Source organism: Camarhynchus parvulus, chromosome 12, assembly GCF_901933205.1.
Source record: "Camarhynchus parvulus chromosome 12, STF_HiC, whole genome shotgun sequence".
NCBI lineage: Eukaryota > Metazoa > Chordata > Aves > Passeriformes > Thraupidae > Camarhynchus > Camarhynchus parvulus.
Window position 1 is genome coordinate 9,999,156 of NC_044582.1, and position 22,215 is coordinate 10,021,370.

At 41.1% G+C, this 22,215-nt stretch overlaps 1 protein-coding gene across 1 annotated transcript; it reads left to right on the forward strand.

The window, feature by feature from the left end:
• The first annotated feature begins 3,198 nt into the window (after positions 1-3,198).
• TXNRD3 (thioredoxin reductase 3) lies at positions 3,199-20,630 on the forward strand. Its single transcript, XM_030956802.1, has 16 exons — positions 3,199-3,432; positions 8,859-8,919; positions 10,514-10,623; positions 10,806-10,922; positions 12,701-12,773; positions 13,659-13,778; positions 14,174-14,316; positions 15,721-15,836; positions 15,945-16,170; positions 16,388-16,480; positions 16,901-16,977; positions 17,528-17,684; positions 17,893-18,000; positions 18,875-18,970; positions 19,150-19,284; positions 19,413-20,630. Exons 1-16 carry the CDS (start codon positions 3,256-3,258, stop codon positions 19,473-19,475), a joined length of 1,872 nt encoding a protein of 623 aa, XP_030812662.1. The 5' UTR covers positions 3,199-3,255; the 3' UTR covers positions 19,476-20,630.
• The last annotated feature ends 1,585 nt before the right edge of the window (positions 20,631-22,215 follow it).

The following is a 22,215-nucleotide window of genomic DNA, read 5'->3' on the forward strand; positions in this document are numbered from 1 at the left end:
ACAACTTAATTTAGAAATGCTTCCAGCCCTTGCTGTCTGCATGGACTTGTCTTTTGGAGCATTTTCTTTATGGCAAAAATTGTCTTACTCATGTTTTTCAGAATGGTGTGTAGCTTTACTCTTTCAAATACGAGATCAGACTTTTATAATGCCAAGAGCCCTCTAGTCCTGTGCAAGAGCTGAGTAAATTATGCATATTCTATTCTATTCTATTCTATTCTATTCTATTCGTAAACCTCCCCTACCAGTTTCTACTTCAATGCCTTCCCATAGCACACAATGCTACATTATTAAGAATTATTTTATGTGGTTGGTTTAATCCTCAGACTAAGCTGAATAATGCCTAGGAGAGAACTGTCATAATGAGACAGTTTATATTACAGAAAGCAGGCCAGGGCCTTTCATGTGGAAGGTGGGGAAGCTCATCATCATCCAGTAAGCACTTTGTACAGCTGCTGACTGGCCTGCAGGGAGCCACAGTTCAAGCAAGCATGTTTAAACCTTTATTAAACAAGTCTTTTGCATTCCTATCCTTAAAACAGATTCCTGATCCTTTCCACAGGTCACTTGCCCCTTCTTCAAAATCTCTTCTTGCATACCACTTCATTTATGAATGTTATATTCTGCTGTTTCAAATATTTTGACATAATCTCTTAATGAGTGGAATGGTTGTCCAAAAAGCTGTAGAACTTCTTACATCTCTCCCCAGCGCACCTGAAGAGGAAGATCCTGAGAGCTGAGTATGATCTGGTCATTCTGTGGGAAAAAAAACCTCAGAACAGAAAACAGATTCAGAGCATCATCTGTTAATGATAATCAGAGACATTACTGGGGTACAGAGACAGGACACTAAAGTGGCAGTCCATTCATGTCTAGAACTGAGCAATAATTTATTTCTTTTTCTCCAGAGTTCAATCCTCTCCTTTTCTGTCAACCACCTACAGCGACTGAAAACAAAGCTAAGCAAAAAACTGCCATCAGAGTGCTTCCAGAGTACCCCTTTGTTTTGCAAGTCAACATTGAGCCCCTCCTCCATTCTCCACAGAATCATATAATTACAAAATGGTTTAGGTTGGAAGACACCTTTAAAGACCACCTACTCCAACCCCTTGCAATGAGCAGGGACATCTTTAAGTAGGTCAGGTTGATCAGAGATCCACCCAGCCTGGACTGGAATGTCTTTAGGGATGGGGCATCTACCTCTTCTCTGGGCAACCTGGTCCAATGTTTCACCACCCTCATTGTAAATAAATTCTTTCCTTGTATCTAATCTGAATCTACCCTCCTTTCGTTTAAAACCATTACCCCATTCTTGCTCTAAGGCAACAGTGGTAATAACCAACAGCAGAGTGCACAGAGCAGAAAATAAACCCTCAAGTGACTTAGTTTGCCTTGGACATTTATTCCTCATGGGACTTGGCACACTGCCATCAGTGTTGAGCATGCCAACAGAAAAAGATCTTTTGAATATTTATTCCTTTCTCAGACCCTTCTAGAACTTGAAGGAAACAGACCAAATTTAATATGAAAACCTACCAATCTTCAGACAGTGGCACAAACCTTTGAGCTTAGGATATTAATTTCTGTAACAATAGCAAAGGCAGCACTGTTTCTCACAAGGTAAAAGGAGTCTGAGAAGGAGAGAGAACAATTAGCCAAAGCTAGGAATCAAACAAGCAGTTTTTTTGGACTAAGAACAAAGTACAGAGGGTAGTTCTGGCCCATGCACATTATGTCAAACCTCAGTAGCTGCAGATACTGTATCAACTTTCCTATACACCGATACTGAAATAAAAGGCTGCAAAACTTAGATTTGTTTTTCTCTGTGGGGAGTGTAGAAAGTCTTAGTCTAGAACTCCTTCATTGCCAATATTCAAATAAATGCAATATACATTTTTTTCAAGCTCACTGGGCAGTGAACATCATAGGTACCCATGATCCAAAAAGGAATTAAGCAAGTTAATTCAGTTGTCTCCCACCAGGCCCATTTTCATCACTGGTGGCATTACAGCTATTATGTGTGGCTATTTTTAGCATTAGTAAATAGCAGTAGGACTGGTCTGTGGCAGGTGTGGGAGGAGCAACGGACTTCATTACCTACGTTGTTAAAAACTCCTTATTGAATCTTATGAAATCACTCCGTGCTTTCCTCGCCTACAGAAAATAACTCCTGTCACTCAGAAGCTCGCAGGGTTTGATTTAGAGAAGCTCTTAGACATTAAACCAGGACAGCCCCCTAGGATGGCTCACAGAAGCTGTCGCTGCAATGGGCACACATTCAGGGACATGACCGAGCCTTGGCTCGCCACCGGCACTGCCCCAAGCCCTGGGGAGTAGGGCAGTGACCAGGCAGGGTCCTGCCCCTGCCCTCACACGGGCCCTGCCATGCCATCCTCCAGCCCTGGCAATTACCAGGCTTCGTGCGAATTGGGTAGGCCCATCTCATCGCAGATATATGCAATAGGCAGTACCAGATGCTTCAGCATGCCCTTCGTTTAGACCTGCAATGTGTAAGAAAATGAAACTTTTTCTGCTCTCTTGGCTAACAATCCATTTTATTATAGGAGATGCTCCACTTGGACCCGTCCTGCGCCCTGTGCAGGAGATCCAAGGGACAGGTGGAGGCCCACGGGGGAAGCAGCTTTCCCCCCACACTTCGCGCTAACTTAAAGGACACCGAGGCAGTTGGAACCCGGGCCTTAGGCCGACCGCTCCAGGCCGGGGCGTCCGTGAGGGGGCAAAGGACAACCCCCACGCCATCCTCCGCTCCGCTCGCCCGGTCCAGCACTACCCACCCTGCCAGCCTCGGCCGGGCGGGCGCTGAGGCACCGGCACCGCCCCGCCCCGCCCCGCCCGCGCCGCGCCGCGCCGCGCCCCGCCCGGCACCGGCACCGGCACCGGCACCGGCACCGGCACCGGCACCGGCACCGGCACCGGCCCGCGCCCCGCCCAGCACCGCCCGCCCGCCGGCCGCTCATGCGCGCTCGCGCCGGCCTCCTCTTGGCTCACTTCACGCCCCCTCGCAGAGGGGAGAGAGGCTTAAACAACGCAAGTTTATCCTTCTCTACGTAGCTTTTAGGCAGATACTGAACTTTCGCTTCTGGTATAAAAGAAGTTTTTATTATTTTACAACGATTCGTAGTGCTTGTGGCTGAAATGCAGGGTGGAGAGCCCTCCTTGGCGTTTTGTCCCCCCCTCGCTCCCTCCGAATAGGTCGGCCCGACTCGTCTGCTGCCGGCTGCGGAAGGGGCGGGCATGGCCGAGGGTCAGCGCGGCCGCCGCGGCGAAGGCGATCTTGCCGCCATGGCGCCGCCGCCGCCGGTACAGACCCGGCTCCCGGACTGGGACGGGCTGAAGCTCCGCGTGCGGAATCTCATCGCCTCGCACCGCGTCATGATCTTCAGCAAGAGCTACTGCCCCTACTGCAACAAGGTGAGGCGGCGGCGGTTGGAGCCCGCTCGGCACGGTGCCCCGCGGGCCGTCCCCTCGAGGCAGGCGCGGGCAGACCTTGCCCCGAGGGCGCCCGCTCGGCCCGGGCAGGGCGCGGGGCTGAGGCAGGGCGGTGTGGGCATGCGGCGGCACCCGCGGGCTTTGGAGCGTGTGGAAGTGGCGCTGTGTCCATCCCGCTCCGGCACCACGTGCTGGAAAACCACTTGCTACTCGAAACCAGGCGAAGATCCGTGGCGTTCGTGGTAGTTCTTTCGCTTTGCCACGGTGGGAGATGGATGTGTGGCGAGTTCTGCACAGTGTGCTTGTTCCTCAGCTCTGCAGCTGCTCGAAGCTCAGGGTGCTGGCTGTGTTCTTTTCTCGCTGGAAATTTGGGTACCACATTGGTGTTCAGCTTGGACAAAGCTGCTTTCCACGGCAGGGATGAGTTAAGTTTTCTGCCCTTTCTAAATTTAAGGTTGACTCTGTAGCAAGTGCGTAAGTTTTAAATCCTGGTCGCAGTGTGTGTTTAAAAGAAGAGAAAAGCACTATTGGTTTATTGTGATGTTCAGAGAAAAATATCTTTTAAGCTCTAATCTTTTTAGCCCTAAAGCCTGTACGTCAATGTCACAGGCTGGCTGTAACTAGTAAGCCAAACTCACTAAAAAACTCAAGGCCTTCATTAGAATTTTATCATACTAGCAGACTGGTCATAGTCCACACAGGACACAGGAGGGTTTGTAGGCCTTGGGTTTCTTGGCTAGTTACAAAAAGTATGTTATGGAATTTTATTTAAACCTCATACTACCATATTTGATATGGCCATTGTATAAGAATATAAGTGGGACTGTTGGATCAAGTCCTGGTGTTCCTCAATAGAACTGATAACCAGGAATACTCAGAAGCCTCACTCCCATTTCTGGGTTAGAGTTAGTTCTGGGAAGGGAAGAGATATTATGACCCCCTTGCAGAAAACTGAACTGAATATATCTTATCTTACTTGCAACTTCGTAGAGGTTTTGGGAAAAGAAACTTCTGTGTTTGGGAGGATCAACCAAACCAGTGCCTTCTGTCTAAGAACTTTTTGGCAGATAGTAAAGCAGAGTACATAGCTCAAATCCTCTTAACTTACTCCAAGTTTCAGTAAATGAAGAGTTGAAGTCACGCTTCTGTCTAGTCCAGCTGACAAAAGTGTTATCTTCTGCTGAGGAAAAATCATTTCTTGAGGACTTCAGAGTTGCCCATTGAGAAATATCTAGTCATGCCTGTCAGTATTGCCCTGTGTGCTTTTACTGCTTGTGATTGTGAATGCTGATGCTCATTGCACTCAATTTGATGGGTTTGAGATCACATGATGGCACTGTAACTTTTTAAACCTTGTGCCTTTTTCCTTCATCTGTTTGTGGTGTTGCAGAGGCTCCTGACTAAGACAAGAGGGGAAAAGACTTGATTGTAGTCCAGTAATTAAATTCCAGATTTTTCTTTCCTGCATTTGTTCATAGTTTCTTTATTAGGCAGGTTGCTTCCCTGAAGCAAGCAGATATGAGGAATATTAGGAATATTATCCTTATTGTCTTGCAAAGGGGAAAGAAGAATGAACACAGGGAATAGGAGGACCCTCTGTCATGGCCCTTTCTAGGAGGGGGATTTGAAAAATGCTGTGTGAATTTTTGTGAAGAAACAGGTCATAGATAGGGCTGGGGGAAGAAGAGGTGGCTGGCCTGCTAGTCAGATTTCCTTGGCTTATTTTCCTGCTTGGAACAGAACGGTAATATAACAAAGAAAATGTGGAGAAGGGGTATAGATTGCAGACAGACAATTAGAAGAAGAAAGGTTATGGAAGAAGGAAGCCTCTCATGAGACATCAAGTGATAAAACAGAGGAATATCTGTAACACTAAGGGTATTAACAATCCCTCTTACCAGAGACTTAGAAATTAGTGAAAGGAATGGGAAAACAATGCAGGATTCTTGTTAGCTGATCAAGTCTATAGAATTAATGAAGTGAATATAATTTGGAAGTGTAGTTACAGCTTGGGTACTTAGACTGTAATCACATAGCTCTGAGTTCTTAGACAGATATGAATAGTGTGCATTGTATTATCTTTTACTGTGGATGGTTGTTAGCAGTGTGCTTTTGGTAGGATTAATAGAAAAAGATGTTTAGTGCTCATGGTCTGAAAGTACCTAATTTGGGGGTGGAAAGAATTCTCTATTTCAAGTGGAGGTAGCCATGCTAGAAGAAAATTAAAATGGCACTTTTCTTTAGAAACACAACTGCAAATAAATGCCCTAAGTGAATTAGGTAGGTGATTGTATTCAGGTTAGCTAATAGCATGACTTGGCAATTGTGCTGTTGTTCTTCTGCAAATGCAATTTGTTGTTCAACTGCTTTAACAGGGCAGTGGTAGAGAGGGGGTGGTGGTAGAATTACTTCCTTGTCATAATTTAACTTGGCTGTTTCTTCAATTGCTTAGCATCCAGAAAAGATAATAAGTAAGATAGAAATGCATAAAGAAAACATAGTTTTTTAGCATGAAAAAATGGCAAGGCTGAACACTGTGATATGTTGATATTTTAGGAGCAACAGCTGTGATTGCATAAAGTTACTGGTTATTTTAGTTATATTTTATGCAATTACAGGTTACATTCTCTGTCCTCGGGGGGTTCTGGCCAATTCAGCTGTAGCTATTATGGAGTGTTAGCTGATACTTGAAAAAGCAGACCTAGGACATGCCATTATTATTTTATGATGTGAAGCTTATCTCAAACCTGCTTAGCTCCCTAGTGACAGAAAGTATCTCTGGGAAGCATTTCCTAAAGCTAGACTAATTTCTTGGTTTCAGAGGAATTATCTATTGTTTAGTAATACTTGGAAGTGTTTCTAGTCCATCACTTCTTGAGAAAACTGAAAGGGTTTAGTAGGTAACTGAGGCCATTGCTTTGGTGAAAAGGGAAGTAAATGCTTCTATCAGTGGCTGCAGCCTTGTATCCCATCCCAGACATTTGGAGAAATGATAGTTCTGTCTTTGGGCTGTAAGTAAGAAAATCTCACAGCACACTGCTGAAGTTTCCAGTGGTGTATATGTGTGTGTGACACAGGAATTTCTTGACCTGAGTTGGTATTAGTTTTATTGGGTTCAAAGTTTTCAGTAGATTTTCTTTTTCATTAGTTGGTCTAACAACTCCTTTGATCTCATTTTAATCTTGGCTTTTACAATGCCAGATAGCAGTAAGTTTTCTGGTTGTGTTCCCCAGGGAGATTTACTTCCTTTTCATTTCAAAGTTGTTTTCTGGTAAATGCAGTTATTGCTGAGTGCTCCAGTGAGTATTTCTGAGAAATCATTTCCTGTTCAGCTTATCTTGATATTAGTCATGATTAGTGTGTTATCTTTCTACTCCTCCTAATCATTTCCTTCTCCAAACCAAAGTCATCTATTATCTCTTGCCTGCATTGAAGATTTTGTAACTGCTCATGTGCCTGCTATGATCCTTCCTTCAGTTTCATCAGCACAACACAAGTATGATTTGTTCATAAGTGTGAAGTGCAACAGTTAGCTCTAATTAGGATGCTGGCATTTGTCTGATTTTTTTTCTCTCTACTGAGTACCTTCAATAGAGAATAAAGGTGGTCTAAATGCCTTAAATCTGTCCTTTCTTGAGTGTAATCTTTCTTGCTTTAATAATGTTCTGTCTTGTCCTCCTTCCTGCCAGCTGCCGTTGCAATGTTTTGGCAGAATTTTTTAAAAAAGAAAACAGAAACTAATGAACACTTGCTTTTTCCTCCGCTGCTTTGCTGCAAACTAAACCAGCAGCCAAGCAGCAAATTTTCTGATTTGCCTCTGCATTCTTAGCACTTCCTAGTAGCAATCACTTTAAGCTTTGCTTTTTGGATCTTGCATGGCATTTACTTTGGGATTTGTAACAGCAGATGCAGAACAGGAGGTCTGGAGTGCTTCCACTGCTGTTTCCCTTTCATTCTGCCTGTAGCTGCAATTATTCCAGGAGGCAAGCCTGAAGGTAATGGTGAGCTTAGGACAAAAAATTTCAAGGATCATCTAGATGGTTAGAGGACTGGAGTATCGCACACGCTGAATGTGTGAAGGAGGAGCTCAGTTTGTTGAACCTTGGTAAGGCTGACCAGGAGTTTTAGTTGCTGCTTTCAGCTGACAAGTGGGAAGACAACCAGACTGTTATTCAAGTTGCAGAGTGAAAGGAGAGGAACCAACAAACATAAGTTGCAATGGCAGACACTCCAGTGGGATAAAATGGAAGTTCTTTACTTTGAGGATGGTCAAATGTTGAGCCAGCCCAGGGAAGTTCTGGTGTCTTTGTCCTTGTGGATGTTCCAAGTGAGAGGACAGTGCTTGAGCAATGTCATCAGCCTTCACATTTGGCTCTGCTTTGAGCAGGGAGTTCATGCAGGTGGCCTGAAAAGGTCCCTTAGAACTTCCGCTATTCTAAAGCTATAGAACCAATACAATCAGTTACAGAGGCAAAGCTTTTTTTTTGAATGTTACGGTTGATATATGATGTGCTCAGAAACTTAATTTGTTGTTGGTAGAGAATACAAAATCTTGTTTGTCTACATAAAGCTGAAACTTAATCAGAAAACACTGGAATACTCAGTATTCAGTATAGTAACAGTGTGAGTCACAGCAGTATTAAAAACATTTTATTCCCTGTGTGTTAGACATCTTTAAACTTACTAGATGGGCCTCAACATACTCTTGATGAAGCTCTGTCAATAAATTTGAGGTTCCTCAGAAAGCTGATTTTAAAATGTTCAGACTCCATGCTGGCAAGTGGGTCCATCCACAGACGTTCAGTGACTCTTGCTAGAGCTGTTTTCACATGCCCGCTTCACAAAAAATGTTACTGTAGAAATCTTGTTTCTAAAAGATTGCCTGATTTGAATCAGGTAATGATACATTTTGTCCATCCAGAACTGAGCTTAAAAAAGCACCCAGCCGAGTGCTGAGTACTCAGTATTTGGAACCTGTTCCTTCTTTCTGCTGCTTTTTTTTAAAGTTTCCTTGATAGCATTTTGTTTGGCTTATTATCCTCTCCTCCCTTTTTTTTTTTCCTTAGTATTAGCAGGGAATCTTGCTGCTGCTTTATCTCTCCTCTTTGTTTTTTGATATGGCAGTCACTTCCATGGATTTTGGTATGTCACAGGTGGAGAAGTCAGCAGCTAAGCAAATTGTACTAGAAGCTTTTTCTTAAGGTAATGGGACTTGTATTGGAAGGTTAAATGCTCTGGCTTTAAGTGAGGAACACACAAAACATAGAACAAACTACCAAAGCTGTGTGGAGCCTGTGCCTCAGAGCTCAGTAACTGAGCCTTAGAGGTGTCCTGTGTGTGTCCAGCAGGGAAGTTGTACCCTGAGCTGAGAAACCTTTGCACTGCCCTGGTGTCTGTTCCTGTTGCAGGTGAAGGAACTCTTCCGCTCCCTGCATGTGGACTACTATGCTCTGGAACTGGATGTAACTGGTGAGTAGGAGAAAAAAAATGTGTCACATGCTGCTGCTTAATGTAACTAAAAATGAGTGATTCCTTAAGCTGCATGATTCCTTAAGCTGTCTTGAATTAAATGGGGAACATGTGAAACAAGTAAAATACATTTTAATATATGCAGAGATAAAGGCAATTAGGCTTCAATGTGGTTTTTATATAGGATGTGTTTTTAATACAACTGAAGGCTTTGACTGTAAAAACCATCAGGTGATAGAGAATGTGAGATCTGATTTCTGTCCAAGGAGCTGTGGCTTCTGGGCAATAAGTCTGTAATTTTTTTTCCTACTCCTGGTTCTCTTATGGCTTCAGATGAATTGTTCATGTTTGACTTGGTATATTGGTGACCTTCTTTGGGAAAAGTGCTGAGTCACTGGAAGGAAGGGTAAATTCCAGCAACTTGGCTGCTGCCAAGTTTCAAGTTGTTTTTTTCCTTAAAGCCCAAGCTGCTTTAGTTTTAGGACATGTGCAGTGCCTTACCTGTATACAAACATAATGCATGTAGCTTTTAATGTAGTTTTAGGAACAAATAGTTTCTTATATGTTTTTTACTGAGCTCTTAAATGCACTTTTGGTAAACTGTTGAGTGTCTGGTTTTTTTCTGCACAAAACTTAAATTACCAATGTTTTTTTTAAAGTCCTAATGCCTTTTTGAAGTTTTTATTTTTGCCTAACCAATGTTTGGGAGAAATGTAGCTATTTATTCATCTCTTCTTAGTTACTTTTGCTTCTTATTCAAGTTGTCATACTGTAAATTAATTATAGCCTAAGATATGTAAAATACAATGCACAGCCCTTTTTTTCCTGAAATTACTTCTAATTAATAATATATTTCCCTTGCAGATGTTCTGATTACTGATACTTAGTAGATACAATCTTGGAATAAAAAGTTTAGTCAGAGTGATTACTGTAAATTCCTATTCCCACATTTACTGCTGAGAGATCTAAATTGAGCCTGTGTGTAGGTGCTGATGATTCAGATGGCAGGTGAGGTCAAGCAATGATAATTTTAAAACTAGAAAGCTTCTGACAATGTGGTGGGTAGAAAAAGGAGGAAGGTAGCTTTAGGGTAAGTAGAAAAGCATGTTCATACTTCCCTTACCCATTGTCTCATAATAGAAAGCTGCTGGGCAAAATTATGTTCCTGTGCGCAGACCATACTCCAAAATAAGAAGTTCTCATGAAAGAAACTGTGTCTGTGTGATCTTCTGTGATAGCTGCAAAAGAATTTTTGTGTAGTGAACACTGTAATGTGTAGCAACAAATGTGACACTGTAAGAGATAAAAATCCTTGAAATAGAAGAGCTAAACTCTTACTACTTCAGCATTACTCCATTCTGTAGAATTGTGGCTTGAAATATAATTTAATTTTTGTATTTAAGCCTGCTCCTTTGAGAAGCAGTTTCTGAAGACTTGCTTATGTCCAGGAAACCTGCAAATGGAATGTTTTATTATAAAATTGTTGTCTTGGCAGGCCTCCAGTGTCTCACAGTCCAAACCTTTAATACTTCAGGTTGTTCTAAAACCTCTGTTGCTCAAATCTGTTTATAATGTACATTTCTTTTATCCTTAGAGGATGGAGCCAGTATTCAGCAAGTATTGGCAGAGCTGACCAACCAGAGGACTGTGCCTAATGTATTTGTGAATGGAACTCACATTGGTGGCTGTGATGCAACATACCAGGTAACCTGGCTTTAAAAATCAGCTGGAAGTGGACAAGACTGAGTGAATTTGCTGTTTGGTTGTAGTGAAATATTGTGTGACACAGCAGACTGGGTGATGTCAGTCAGAGGAGGCAGTGTTATCAGTTGTTTGCTCAGAAACATGTGTGCTAATTTGATTATTTATTTCTTTTTCTCTCCTAGGCTTATAAGGATGGATCACTGCAGAAGCTCCTTGGGGATAACCAAACCATTACAGAACCCTATGAATATGATCTCATTATTATTGGTGGTGGCTCAGGTGGACTTGCGTGTTCTAAGGTAGGATGTGAAAATAACATTAGAGAACAGGTGGTATGTAAAACTTATTCAAAACTTGCTCTCTATTAATTATGTTGGTATAAAACAGTCTATATTTTGATGAGTATTACTGTTCAACTTGTTAATTAATGAACCAATAGTGGTCTAGTAATGTGTATTAAAGGGACCAGTTTGTAGCCAATGTCTATTCAGCTCTTGATCCTAATAATAGGTTTTAGTTTTCTGGCTGAGGGTGGAACCAAATGTTTTTTAACTATCTCTTCTGCATGTGTAATACACAGGTACTTCCAAACAGTAATCTAGCAACCTTAAGGGCTGCTGTTGAAGCCTTTTGACAGTTTAGGATTCAGTATCACCAGTCATCTAAAATTAAGTGCTTCCAGCAGTCCCCTTCAAGGAGCTGCTTCACTCTTTAGTTCCCTTTTTAGGTGCTTTCTCAGAAAGGCAAGCTGAGACTGTGTAGCTCTTACACAATTAGCTGTTGTTCAGAGTGCCTCAGGACCTAAGGTCCAGATTTGGTTTTCTCTGCTACCCAAGGGATTTGGACACATGCTCCCATCTCTCAGCCAGATCCTAAACTGTCAGTTTATGTCTTGGGCAGGGTGAGGCTCTTCTTGACAGCCTTGACAATTGCTGAACTATACAGCCAAACGTGCAACCTTCATTAGAAAATACAGAGCAGGCAGGGGGAGCTGACAGTGGAATTCTTCAGTTGGCCAATTGTGTATTTTCAGAATGTTCAGATCTTTCCTCACAGTACCTTCTGGGACATCAGTTGTAAACTTGGTGCTAATTGCCAAATTGTTCAGAGTAGTATTCACAAAATATAAGCCAGCCAGCTAAACTTTGTTTGAGGCAGGATTGCAGTTGATGTTCTTAAAGAGATTGGAGGCACTAGAGATTTGATTTAAGTGCTTGAAAAATCAAACAATGGTAATTGCTTGGATAGAGGAATAGGCTTATTCAGGTTGGACTGGACATGAGAAGAATATCTAGTGTAAGCTCCTTGCTCCAGGCAAGGTCAACTGTGAAGTCACACAGGATTGTGCAGGGACTCATTCATTTGAAATAAGCCAGGGGTGGAGATGGCACAGCCTTTCTGGGGAACCTCTTTGGTTGTCCTCACGGTGTGAAAGTTCCTTATATCCAGTCTGAGTCTCTTGTTTCAACTTAAAGCCATTGTCTTTTGTCCCTTTGCTACTTGGCCACTGTGAAGAGCCTGGCACAGTCATCTTAGTGTACTTCTCATAGGCACTAGAAAGTTGCTCTTGTGTCTTCTCCAAATTCAGTTGTTCTCCAGGTTGAATGTGTCCAATTCCCTTGTCCTTCTCGTAGGTGGTGTGCTCTAGCCCCTTGAACATCATGGTGGTGCTCCATTGAAATGTCTCCAGTGTGTCACCTTCTTTTCCATGCATGAACATGCCAAGTCAGTTCTGTCCTTCTGAATGGAAAGCAGAGCTAACAGTTTAAGTGTTTCTTTAGGTGAGGTAGAAGAGAGCCCATCTCATACCTTTTTCAGACCGTAGCTTTTGACAGCATAGGATGATCTTGATGTAGCATTGAACATGAAAGGAGCCATTCAAAGTTTGGAAAAAAGTCAGTTCTTTAGGGATTTCGGTTTTTGTCTAGGGAAGGAGGCAGAAGAGCCGTGTATGTTAAAGACTAACTGGTGAAGGTAGTAAAGGAAACCTATTAGTGCTAAATGTATCATGACTATAAATGAGTGGACAGGCTTGCTTTGTTCAGTAGTGCTGACTTGTCTTCTCCATCTTTTATAGGAAGCTGCTGCCTTGGGAAAGAAAGTAATGGTATTAGATTATGTTGTTCCAACACCTCTTGGAACCACATGGGGTAAGCTTTTTTAATCTTGTGTTTGATGATGTTTGAGTACCAGTGATACATACTGAAATGTCACATATTATGGATTTGTGTTCTCAGGAATTGAGGGTAATTCTTACCCTCAATTCTAATTGAGAAATTGAGGGTACACAGATAACAAGAGTTATTTGCCTGGCATGCCTGCTGCTTTTCTGGATGGTTATTTCTGCTTTGGGCATTGCTATCTCTGTTCTCTGTCAAAAGTTTTTCTAGCTTTGATCACTTTCAAACCATGTGTGGGTAGTGTGTGTCCGTGCATGTTCACATTCTAATGTTTGTGGGGATATTTTGCCTTTCAGTTCATCCAGTTCTATATTGTAGACAACTGATAGGCTCCCTTTAGAACAGTGACTCCTTGGCTATGTATGTCTCACATTTTCCTAATTAAGGACAGCTGCTGGCTGACCTCATTAGTGATACTGGCAGATGAGAATGAGTAAGAAACTTTGGTGAAACTTCTGTTGAGTCAAGGAATGAATGTGCTCTTGTAGATAGTATTTCAAACACAGGCATATTCAAATACCACATAATAGATGATACTAAATTGGAGAAACTCTGGGCTTTTTGCCTTGCTTACTTGATAACCTGACTAAAATATGAAGCCTTGTGGAGTAAGCAGCCAGGCTCTATGTTTGACATGCTTTCCCTGTCTTGGGCCAGTGAGCCTAATAACATCTTAAACTAAATACAGGCTTAGTGTGTTCATTGTATTCTAAAATGTCCCTTGCAACAGAAATTTCATGTTACTGGTGTGACTATACAAACCTTCCTGAGTGATACAGTGAGTATACAAAGTATGTGCTAGGGAAAGCATAAATCCCATTCATGGAAACAATAATGTGGTTCTTTCCATCTTAGGACTTGGTGGCACGTGTGTAAATGTAGGTTGCATTCCCAAGAAGCTGATGCATCAAGCAGCACTTCTGGGTCAGGCACTCCAAGATTCAAGGAAGTATGGGTGGCAATATGAAGAACAAGGTTGGTAAGAACACAGAGGGAAGACCAAGACTGTACAGATGAGATGCTGAACTTAAGACTATTCTTGTACTTAATAAATTAGAGGCAGAGTTCAGTATTTTTTTTAGGTGAATCAGAAGGTGTCCTCCTTGAGTCATAGAAACCTTTGGGGTTGAAAGATAATTGTGTTTTGTTCCCTGTATTAACTGAAATAAATGACAACTTCTAGAATGGGCTTAGTTTAGGTAGTAACAAGTCACATAAATATTAACATAGTAGAACAAGACCTTAATATGTATCCTCATTACTGATAGTGACGTTTTCTTAGCATGATGTACAATGAATACGTTAATTTTTTCTTAAGGCACACATTGCACTTTTATTTCCTTAATTATTGAATTAGTGTCTTGTTTCAGTTAAACACAACTGGGAGACCATGGTAGAAGCAGTTCAGAACTACATTGGTTCTCTAAACTGGGGCTATCGAGTGTCTTTGAGAGAGAAGTCTGTGACATACCTCAATTCTTATGGAGAATTCGTGGAACCACACAAAATCAAGGTATACTCTGCATTTAAAATACTTAGTTGGGAGGGAAAACTCATGTTCTAGAACTGCCTGACAAAATTCAACACCAAAAAGGCTTCATCTTAACATTGCCAAGTTAGGTCAACTGAAGTTAATAACTCATTTGTGAAGTTACTGATTAAAATAAGTATTGTGCTTTAGTACCTGCCACAGTGTTTGCAAACCTAGTTCTGTAAGAGTGATGTGGATATGTATAAACCTGTGTCTTGTAGAGTAAAGGAAGGTGGTCTCAGTTTCTACCTTCATGACTGATTTCAGCAGCCTGAGTGAGGAGGGAGGGAAAAGAAAGGAAACTCCCGCTGTGTGGTTTTGCAACTTGGAAAATCCTCATACTAAAGCATAAAAATTATTGAAATTAAATTTAGATTAAGCGCTTGCATAAGAGCTCTGCTAGAACCTTGTGCTGTATCAGCATACAAATTAAAGTGTCAGTTTGGCAAGACAAAGCTTGTTCTGCCAATCTTGCTATAGGTGAGCATACTGAAGCAAGGTTAACCTAGAAGTGCATATTGAAGGCAACTGTTGCACTCAGTGGGTGTAATTGTCTCTTTGCAATATCAAGGCTGAACTACTTGTGTTTTAAACCAAGAGCTCGGCACTGAAAGATAATAGTAAATTCAATTTACCTTATGTACCACCTGTTCAAGTGTCCAAGCCACTTAAGTGTCCTTAATCAATAAATGAAGGAGAACAGAGAGACTTCCCAGCAGGAGGCTGGACTAGATGACCTCCTGAGATCCTTTCCAACCTGAATTACCTGTTGACTCGATGGGGAAAATATTTCCCTTCATCTGTGATGGAAAACTAACAAAGAGCAAGAATGAAGGTCAGGTTCTGGGAGAGGTGGATTGGCAAGGTGGAATTTCCAAAGATCAAACATCTCTAGAGTTGAAATTGGTTAGAATTCATGCAAGGTTGGGTCTTAGGTCCTCTGAACTAAAATCGTGTAACTAGTTATCTTTTTTTTTTAGTTACTTTTTTTTACTTTAGCCGAAGGACTAATTCATTTTATTCTGTCCCTCACATTACATTGGCCTTTTATTGTGGGGATAAAGAGGGTGTCTTAATTTGTTGTGGCTTTTAACAACTCGGAAGTCAAGTTGTTATGAGTAGTCCCATCTAACTTAGTAGTTAAAATGGGCAGGATTCAAAGAGTAAATGATTTTAAGTGCTCTACTGGAAGAGAAGCCTGATAGTCAGTTGTTTAAACCTGTTGTTCTTCAATGACCCGTATGGCATCTCTAAATGCGTTTGTTCTTGTTTCAAACTGCTTATTCTTGATTTTTAGACATATCTACAATAATTAAGGAAAGGATTACATAATTTTTATCTTAAAGCATATGGAAACATCAGCCTTAACTGTGTCTTGATCAACAGGCAACTAACAGAAAGGGACAAGTAACCTATCACACAGCAGAGACTTTTGTGCTGGCTACAGGAGAAAGGCCAAGATACCTGGGTATCCCTGGAGATAAAGAATTCTGCATTACAAGGTGAGATGAAAAGGCACAAAAGACTGAACTTGTCTGCTCTAGTGTTTGCCAAATCAAACAAGCTTGTGTTGCAAGGACCTTGTAACTTACTTAGACTTCTCTTTTCAGTGATGACCTTTTCTCCCTGCCTTACTGCCCTGGCAAGACTCTGGTTGTGGGTGCTTCCTACGTGGCTCTGGAGTGTGCAGGGTTTCTGGCTGGCCTGGGGCTGGATGTCACTGTGATGGTCCGTTCCATTCTTCTGCGAGGCTTCGATCAAGAAATGGCAGAAAAGGTTGGAGCCTACATGGAAACACATGGTGTGAAGTTCATCAGGAAGTTTGTACCTGTTCAGGCAAGTGCTTTCTTCTCTTAACACATCATTGCTTTAAACAGCACATGTAAAATGCGGGTGTTGTCTGGGAAGGCTTTGGCTCTGTGCAGAAATAAATGTTTTATGAGACTGAGCTTTTTTAACTACTTAATGATAGATTAGTAGGTCAAGGCTTGAATGACAATGGAAGTGAGCTCTGCTGCTTCAGGTCATTCTAAGCTTACAAAAATTTGCACAGGTTGAGCAGCTGGAGCAAGGAATGCCAGGAAGACTGAAAGTGACAGCAAAGTCTACTGAGGGATCGGAAACCCTTGAAGAAGAATATAACACCGTAAGCATGTCTGGATTTGAAATAAATGGCTATTGATGCACATGAATAGTATTGAAATACCTTTTCTTGAACAACTTGAAGGGAACTCCTCCTTAAAAAGTTGTTCATGTAATTTACTGGCAGAAAAAAAAAAAAGTGGAAATTCAGTATTTGTCTTTAGTTGAACCATGTCATCCTGGAGTTTAGTTCATATAAACAGTGTGGTTGCTTCTGTTTTTGTTTTGGCTTTTCTGTTTGTTACATCTCTAAAACAAGTTATACCTGGAAGAGAGTTGTTGGTGGCTCTTTCAAATTTTGGAAAAAATAATTTGGAAGTCATTTTATTCATATGCTTCAGTTTTTTCCCTGAAAGACCAAGGGAAGTCTTATGTTATACTTCTCTTGTGTAAAGTTATTACATTCAATTTGGGCTTTTTTTAGGTTTTGCTAGCCATTGGTCGTGATGCGTGTACCAGGAATATTGGTTTACAGACAATTGGTGTCAAAATCAATGAGAAGTGAGTATTACTGAAATCCCTAAAACCACTAAATGCAAGGATGTTTTTTTACCTCTGTAAAAATAGCTTATGATACTGATGGTCTTTTAATTCCCGCTCTTTTATATGACAATTAATGTGAACCTTTGATAACTTTTTTGTTCTGAATTTGAGTATAATTGTCCATTAACTTAATTTCTTCAGTATGTACTTTGTAAAATAACTATTCTGAGTGAATACATACTAGTTGATCATTGTGCTGAAAGCACAGAGTTGTATAATAAATAATCAGGTGAAAGATTGTGAGTCCAAAGATGTCTGAGTAGCTTGACTGCCATCAGCCAGGCACTGTTGTTCATGTCTGAACTGGCCCACTGAATACAGACTTCAGCAATGTGTCAGAGTTGCAGGTGATTGATGCTCTGAAGAGTCTGCAGTTTAAGTAAAAAAGGCATAAAGATATTTAATGAAATGAGCTCAGTAGTTAGAATAGAGTTTCTCCCCTGTTTTTTTACAGAGATCTGAGAAAAGTTGTGATGCTGAATTCTGTGGTCTTCTGTTTGTTTTAAAGGAATGGCAAAGTCCCTGTAAATGATGAAGAACAAACCAATGTGCCTTATGTTTATGCAATTGGGGATATCTTGGATGGAAAGCTTGAACTTACTCCAGTTGCCATTCAGGCAGGGAGACTGCTGGCCCAAAGGCTGTATGGGGGTAGTTCCAAAAAGGTAAAGCTATAAGCAGACAACTTCAACTTATTTCTCAATAAGATGCTTTTTACCTCAAAACTGCAGTAACATGAGTTAATTTATCCACTTATCTGTTAGTTCTGCAAGTATTTTGTAAAAAAGAAGGAAAGTTCTTATATAACTTTTTCTGTTATGTAGTGTATAGAACTTGCATAGTCTAAATATGATTTTTTATTTTTATTTTTAGTGTGACTATATCAATGTACCAACAACAGTGTTTACCCCTTTAGAGTATGGCAGCTGTGGGTATCCTGAACAAAAAGCCATAGATGAATATGGAGAGCAAAACTTGGAGGTAAGAACACCCAAGAGTCAATTAACTTGTAGCTTGAGGGTGTTTTTCTTGGACCTTGCTGCTTTAGTCTCAAGGCATAGATTTACAAGATTAGAAGTTTAGACAGGTAGAATTGTTGTGGCTGTGTTTTCATCTGGCCAACAAGGTACACAGAAACCCAGGACTGGACTTAATGCCATTAGAATTGTGCATAACCATTTGCAGGTGGCTGAGAGAAGCATTTGACCTCAGGAGGCCAGACTTGGGTTGCAGAGCTGTAGGAGTGGTTTTTGTTGTCATGAATTAAAAGCTTTTATTGCTGAAGTGTACCAAACTCCTGGGATGAACTATTTTCTGCTGGTTCACTGTACTTGAGTTGTGAATTTATTTTTTGCTGACCTAAACGTATGTCTATAGGAGTATTGGGGATATCGTCCCTATTTTATGGTAATTTCTGGCTTCTACATATCTCTAAGGAGTTTTGAGGCAGCTGCTTGCATGCCTTGTGTTTAATTCCTTATATCTTTCAAAATCACTTGACATTATTGAGCTTCTGCTCTCACTGTTTTGCATAGTAGGTTTAAACTTACAGTAACTGGATATTAATTTTGTACTTCTCTTTCTGAAAGTTTGATTTGCAACTACTATATATTGTAGCTGTTTTATTAGACATTTAAATCTGAGCTACATGTTTTGAGTCAAGTCTTCCTCTGCTGAGTTTTGGAGTATGGACTCTGTGGGCTGAGTGGAAAAAAAATTACTCATCTCATTTGTTATAGACAAGAATATAGTGGGTTAAATGTCAAACCACCTGTTTATAAAGATACTAAAAAGTGGAATTGTGCCTGACTAAATCAATGAAATTCTAATGCTCTTTTTCTTGCTTTTCTCCCAGGTTTATCACACTTTGTTCTGGCCACTTGAATGGACAGTGCCAGGCAGAGATAACAATACCTGCTATGCAAAGGTTATCTGCAATAAACAGGACAATGTAAGTAGCAGGATGGATATGCTGAGGGTATTCTTGAAGTGGAAAGAACTGCAGAACTACTTTATTTGAAGTAGTTAATTTTTTCTTAAAGACTCTGCTATTGACCTGCTTGTGTAACATTTTTATTTGTCAAACTTTGCTTGGTGCTAGCTCATATTTTTCTCTCACCTGTTCTGCAGAACCGTGTGATAGGACTGCATGTTCTTGGACCCAATGCTGGTGAAGTTACACAAGGTTTTGCTGCTGCAATTAAATGTGGTCTCACCAAAGAATTACTTGATGAAACAATTGGTATCCATCCTACTTGTGCAGAGGTGAGAAAGGGGGAAGGCACAGCCTGATTTAAAACCTTCTCTTGAAGGCAGTTTTACAAAAAGATCAGTAGCCATGTGGATGATGATGCAGGCAACAGTAAATAAGCTCTTGTTTTGGTCTCTTCCAGGTGTTCACTACAATGGATATTACCAAATCTTCTGGCCAGGACATCACTCAGAAGGGCTGCTGAGGTTAAACCTGCTGTTTTACGTGTTTCCATGCTGTGCACTCTCGGTCCTGTGGAAGCTCTAATACATCCAACTGCTTTGCAGAAGTGTAAAGGTTTGCATCAGTGCCGCTGTGGGTGCTGCAGCTGGGAGTGGTGCCTTGGAGAGGCTTCCTCAGCACGAGCTGTGTTGCACATGGAGCAGTAAAGCAGCAGAAAAATCTCAGACTGTGAATCCTGACTTTGCCTGGATTAGCACTGCGGTGCTTTCTTGACGTTGTTGCTCAAAATCTTCTTGTGAGGTGAGCTACGACTGATGACTGCCAGGCAAGGCTGGGAGCTTCGTGTCTAGTCAGATGACTGAACTCCTCCTGAAGGAAATTCTTAAATTGCACAAATTAAAGCTAATGCTTCTAGTTCCAGTGTCTTGTACAAATGCTTGAAATAGATGACAAATACATAATTGAGTGATTCTTGCCAACAGTTTACAGTTGACTGATTTATCTTTTTGATGCATTTTGTTATACTTGTATGTTCAGTTGAGACAAGATGGCATAAATAGAATGCAGTGTTGAGCAGTGCAGTTCAAGCACTAGTCTCCCACCCCAACCAGTCTAAAACTTCAGAGTAAGTAGCTGAAGACACCACTGTTGTTCACATTCAGTTTTTTGGCCTCAGGTGACATCATGTCTTCAAAATAAAAATTTGATTTGTAGGTGTCTTGTGTGTCAAGGCTAAAGAGTGTAAGTGCAAGGCCATGTCAGTTTGCTTAAATCTGGTTTCAGCTCTGTAATTTAAAACCTCACAGAACCCAGAATTATATCTGTGCTATTATGTGGAATGCTGAAGTCCTGGAGAAGCAGACTCTGTCCCACTGACACAGTAGGTGCCTGCCCAGGGAGGCAGAAGATGTTGTGCAGAGCTGCTCTGATTCATGCGGCAGCCCAGGGCAATGACCTGCTGTGCTTGGTGTAGTGTTGTGTACTGTCAGTACTTTGAAGCTCTCCTCCACCCCTAGCATTCTGTCGTGGGGGAGTTGTGCTTGAATCTGGCTCTGTTTTGTCCAAAGAGCTGTTTTGAAAGACTGTTCTGAACATTGTATGATAGTAACAAGTTTTTAACTATTTAATCTGTGATCTACCGTGGCATTTGAAGTTCAATAAACAATGCATACAACACTCTGTGGTGTGTGACCTCATAAATTCTGTTGCCTGAGATTTTATTGGGCTTGAGTTATGTTATGTATCCCATGCAGTACTAAAACCCCTGTGGATTTGTGCATCTTGTAATCTTTTAAATGGAGAAACAAGTTGTCTTGTCACCCTTGGGGGCTTGCTCAAGGTATCAAATGTGCTTCTGTTTGGGGATACAGAATTGAATTTAGGTGAGTTAAAACTGGAAAGATCAGTTTTATACCATTTCTCTATATTCTAGAAGATTTGAATACCTTGTATTGTTTAACTGTAAAACAGCTCAAAGATGCTCGGTAAAATCTAGGTAGGGTTAGCAGCAAATCTTTCTGGTGTTCAAGTTTAGTAACTCTTGGAGACTTTGGGCAAAACCCAAAGTCTCAGTAGCACTGCAAAATACCTTCACTTGACAGGGGAGATGCTTGCTGAGCTGCAGGGGCTGCTTTGCTGCAGAGGAGTTACTTCTGGTGCAGTAGAAATGATGACAAACTGACTGGGAATAGCAAAGTTTACCTGGTGTAGCCCTGCTGGAGAGGAAGTGAAGGAGGAAGCCAAGTCAATGAGTGCTAATTCCTGAATTTGCTGTTAGTAAGCACTAATTGAGTTTTATTTCAAATTAAGATTTGATTTGCAGGTTCGTGTTAATTGATCAATAATTACCACTTGCATATCTGTAACAGTGTCCTAATTGCAGATGTTCCCTTTGTCATGCTTGCCCCAGCTGTCAGCTCTAGGTGATACACAGCTGGTGGCATCAGGAACTTTTACAGAGTTACTCTTTAAAGCTTTCAACTCTCCAGTTAAAGTACACAGTAAGTAGCTTATAGCTGGAGGAAGTGAACCTGTCACTTGTGTTTCAGTAGGCTCACGTGTAAAATAAAATGTGCTGTGACAACAAGCTATGGATCAAAGCCAAAATTTTAAGGTGGACAGTAGGTGTTAGAGAAGAAGGTGAGATCTGAGAAGTGGGACTTGTGGCAACAAAATAATACCTGGAATTTGGGTAGTAAGGACACTCCAGCAGTGGCATTAACTGCAAATTGGTGTTTACATTTCTGTTGTCATAAATGTTGTTGAACAAATTCTGAAGAGCTGTTCTGTGTTCTTAAAACACTGGTATTTATTAATGCCCTAATACCAGGAAGCTTGTATAAGCTGTAGTTGAAAATGCTCAGTTGTGACTGAATTTGTGCTTAGCTGCTTGTCTAGATCACTGATAATTATGGCACTCTACCTCAACTGGAGCTCTTGAAACAGTGGATGAACAGCAAAGCTCTGTGTTTTTTTAACTTATTGGTGAAATTTATCCATTTCAGGTCCAGAAGTGGTTATTATTGTAGTTATTGTAAACATTGAAGACAATCATCAAATTAGTAGATGGCTTTCCACATAGCATAAGTTTTAATTATATCTTGAGCACTGTAATTTGTCTTGAGTAACACAAGCAGCTAAAGTTGGCCTGTGCAAAAACTCTGGGGGCAAGTAAGAGACAAAAGGGGGAGCTGAATATTCTGTAATAAGCCATGAAATGCCAAAATTAGACATAAAAGACTTTTCCTGTGTAACTGAACTGT

What these genes read in the sequence shown, in the direction of transcription:
- TXNRD3 (XM_030956802.1), top strand. Translation starts at nt 3,256, where the DNA reads ATGGCCGAGGGTCAGCGCGGCCGCCGCGGCGAAGGCGATCTTGCCGCC. An exon ending in GTGGACTTGCGTGTTCTAAG is followed by an intron (nt 10,923 to 12,700) that starts GTAGGATGTGAA and finishes CATCTTTTATAG; the next exon opens with GAAGCTGCTGCCTTGGGAAA. An exon ending in GTGGCAATATGAAGAACAAG is followed by an intron (nt 13,779 to 14,173) that starts GTTGGTAAGAAC and finishes GTCTTGTTTCAG; the next exon opens with TTAAACACAACTGGGAGACC.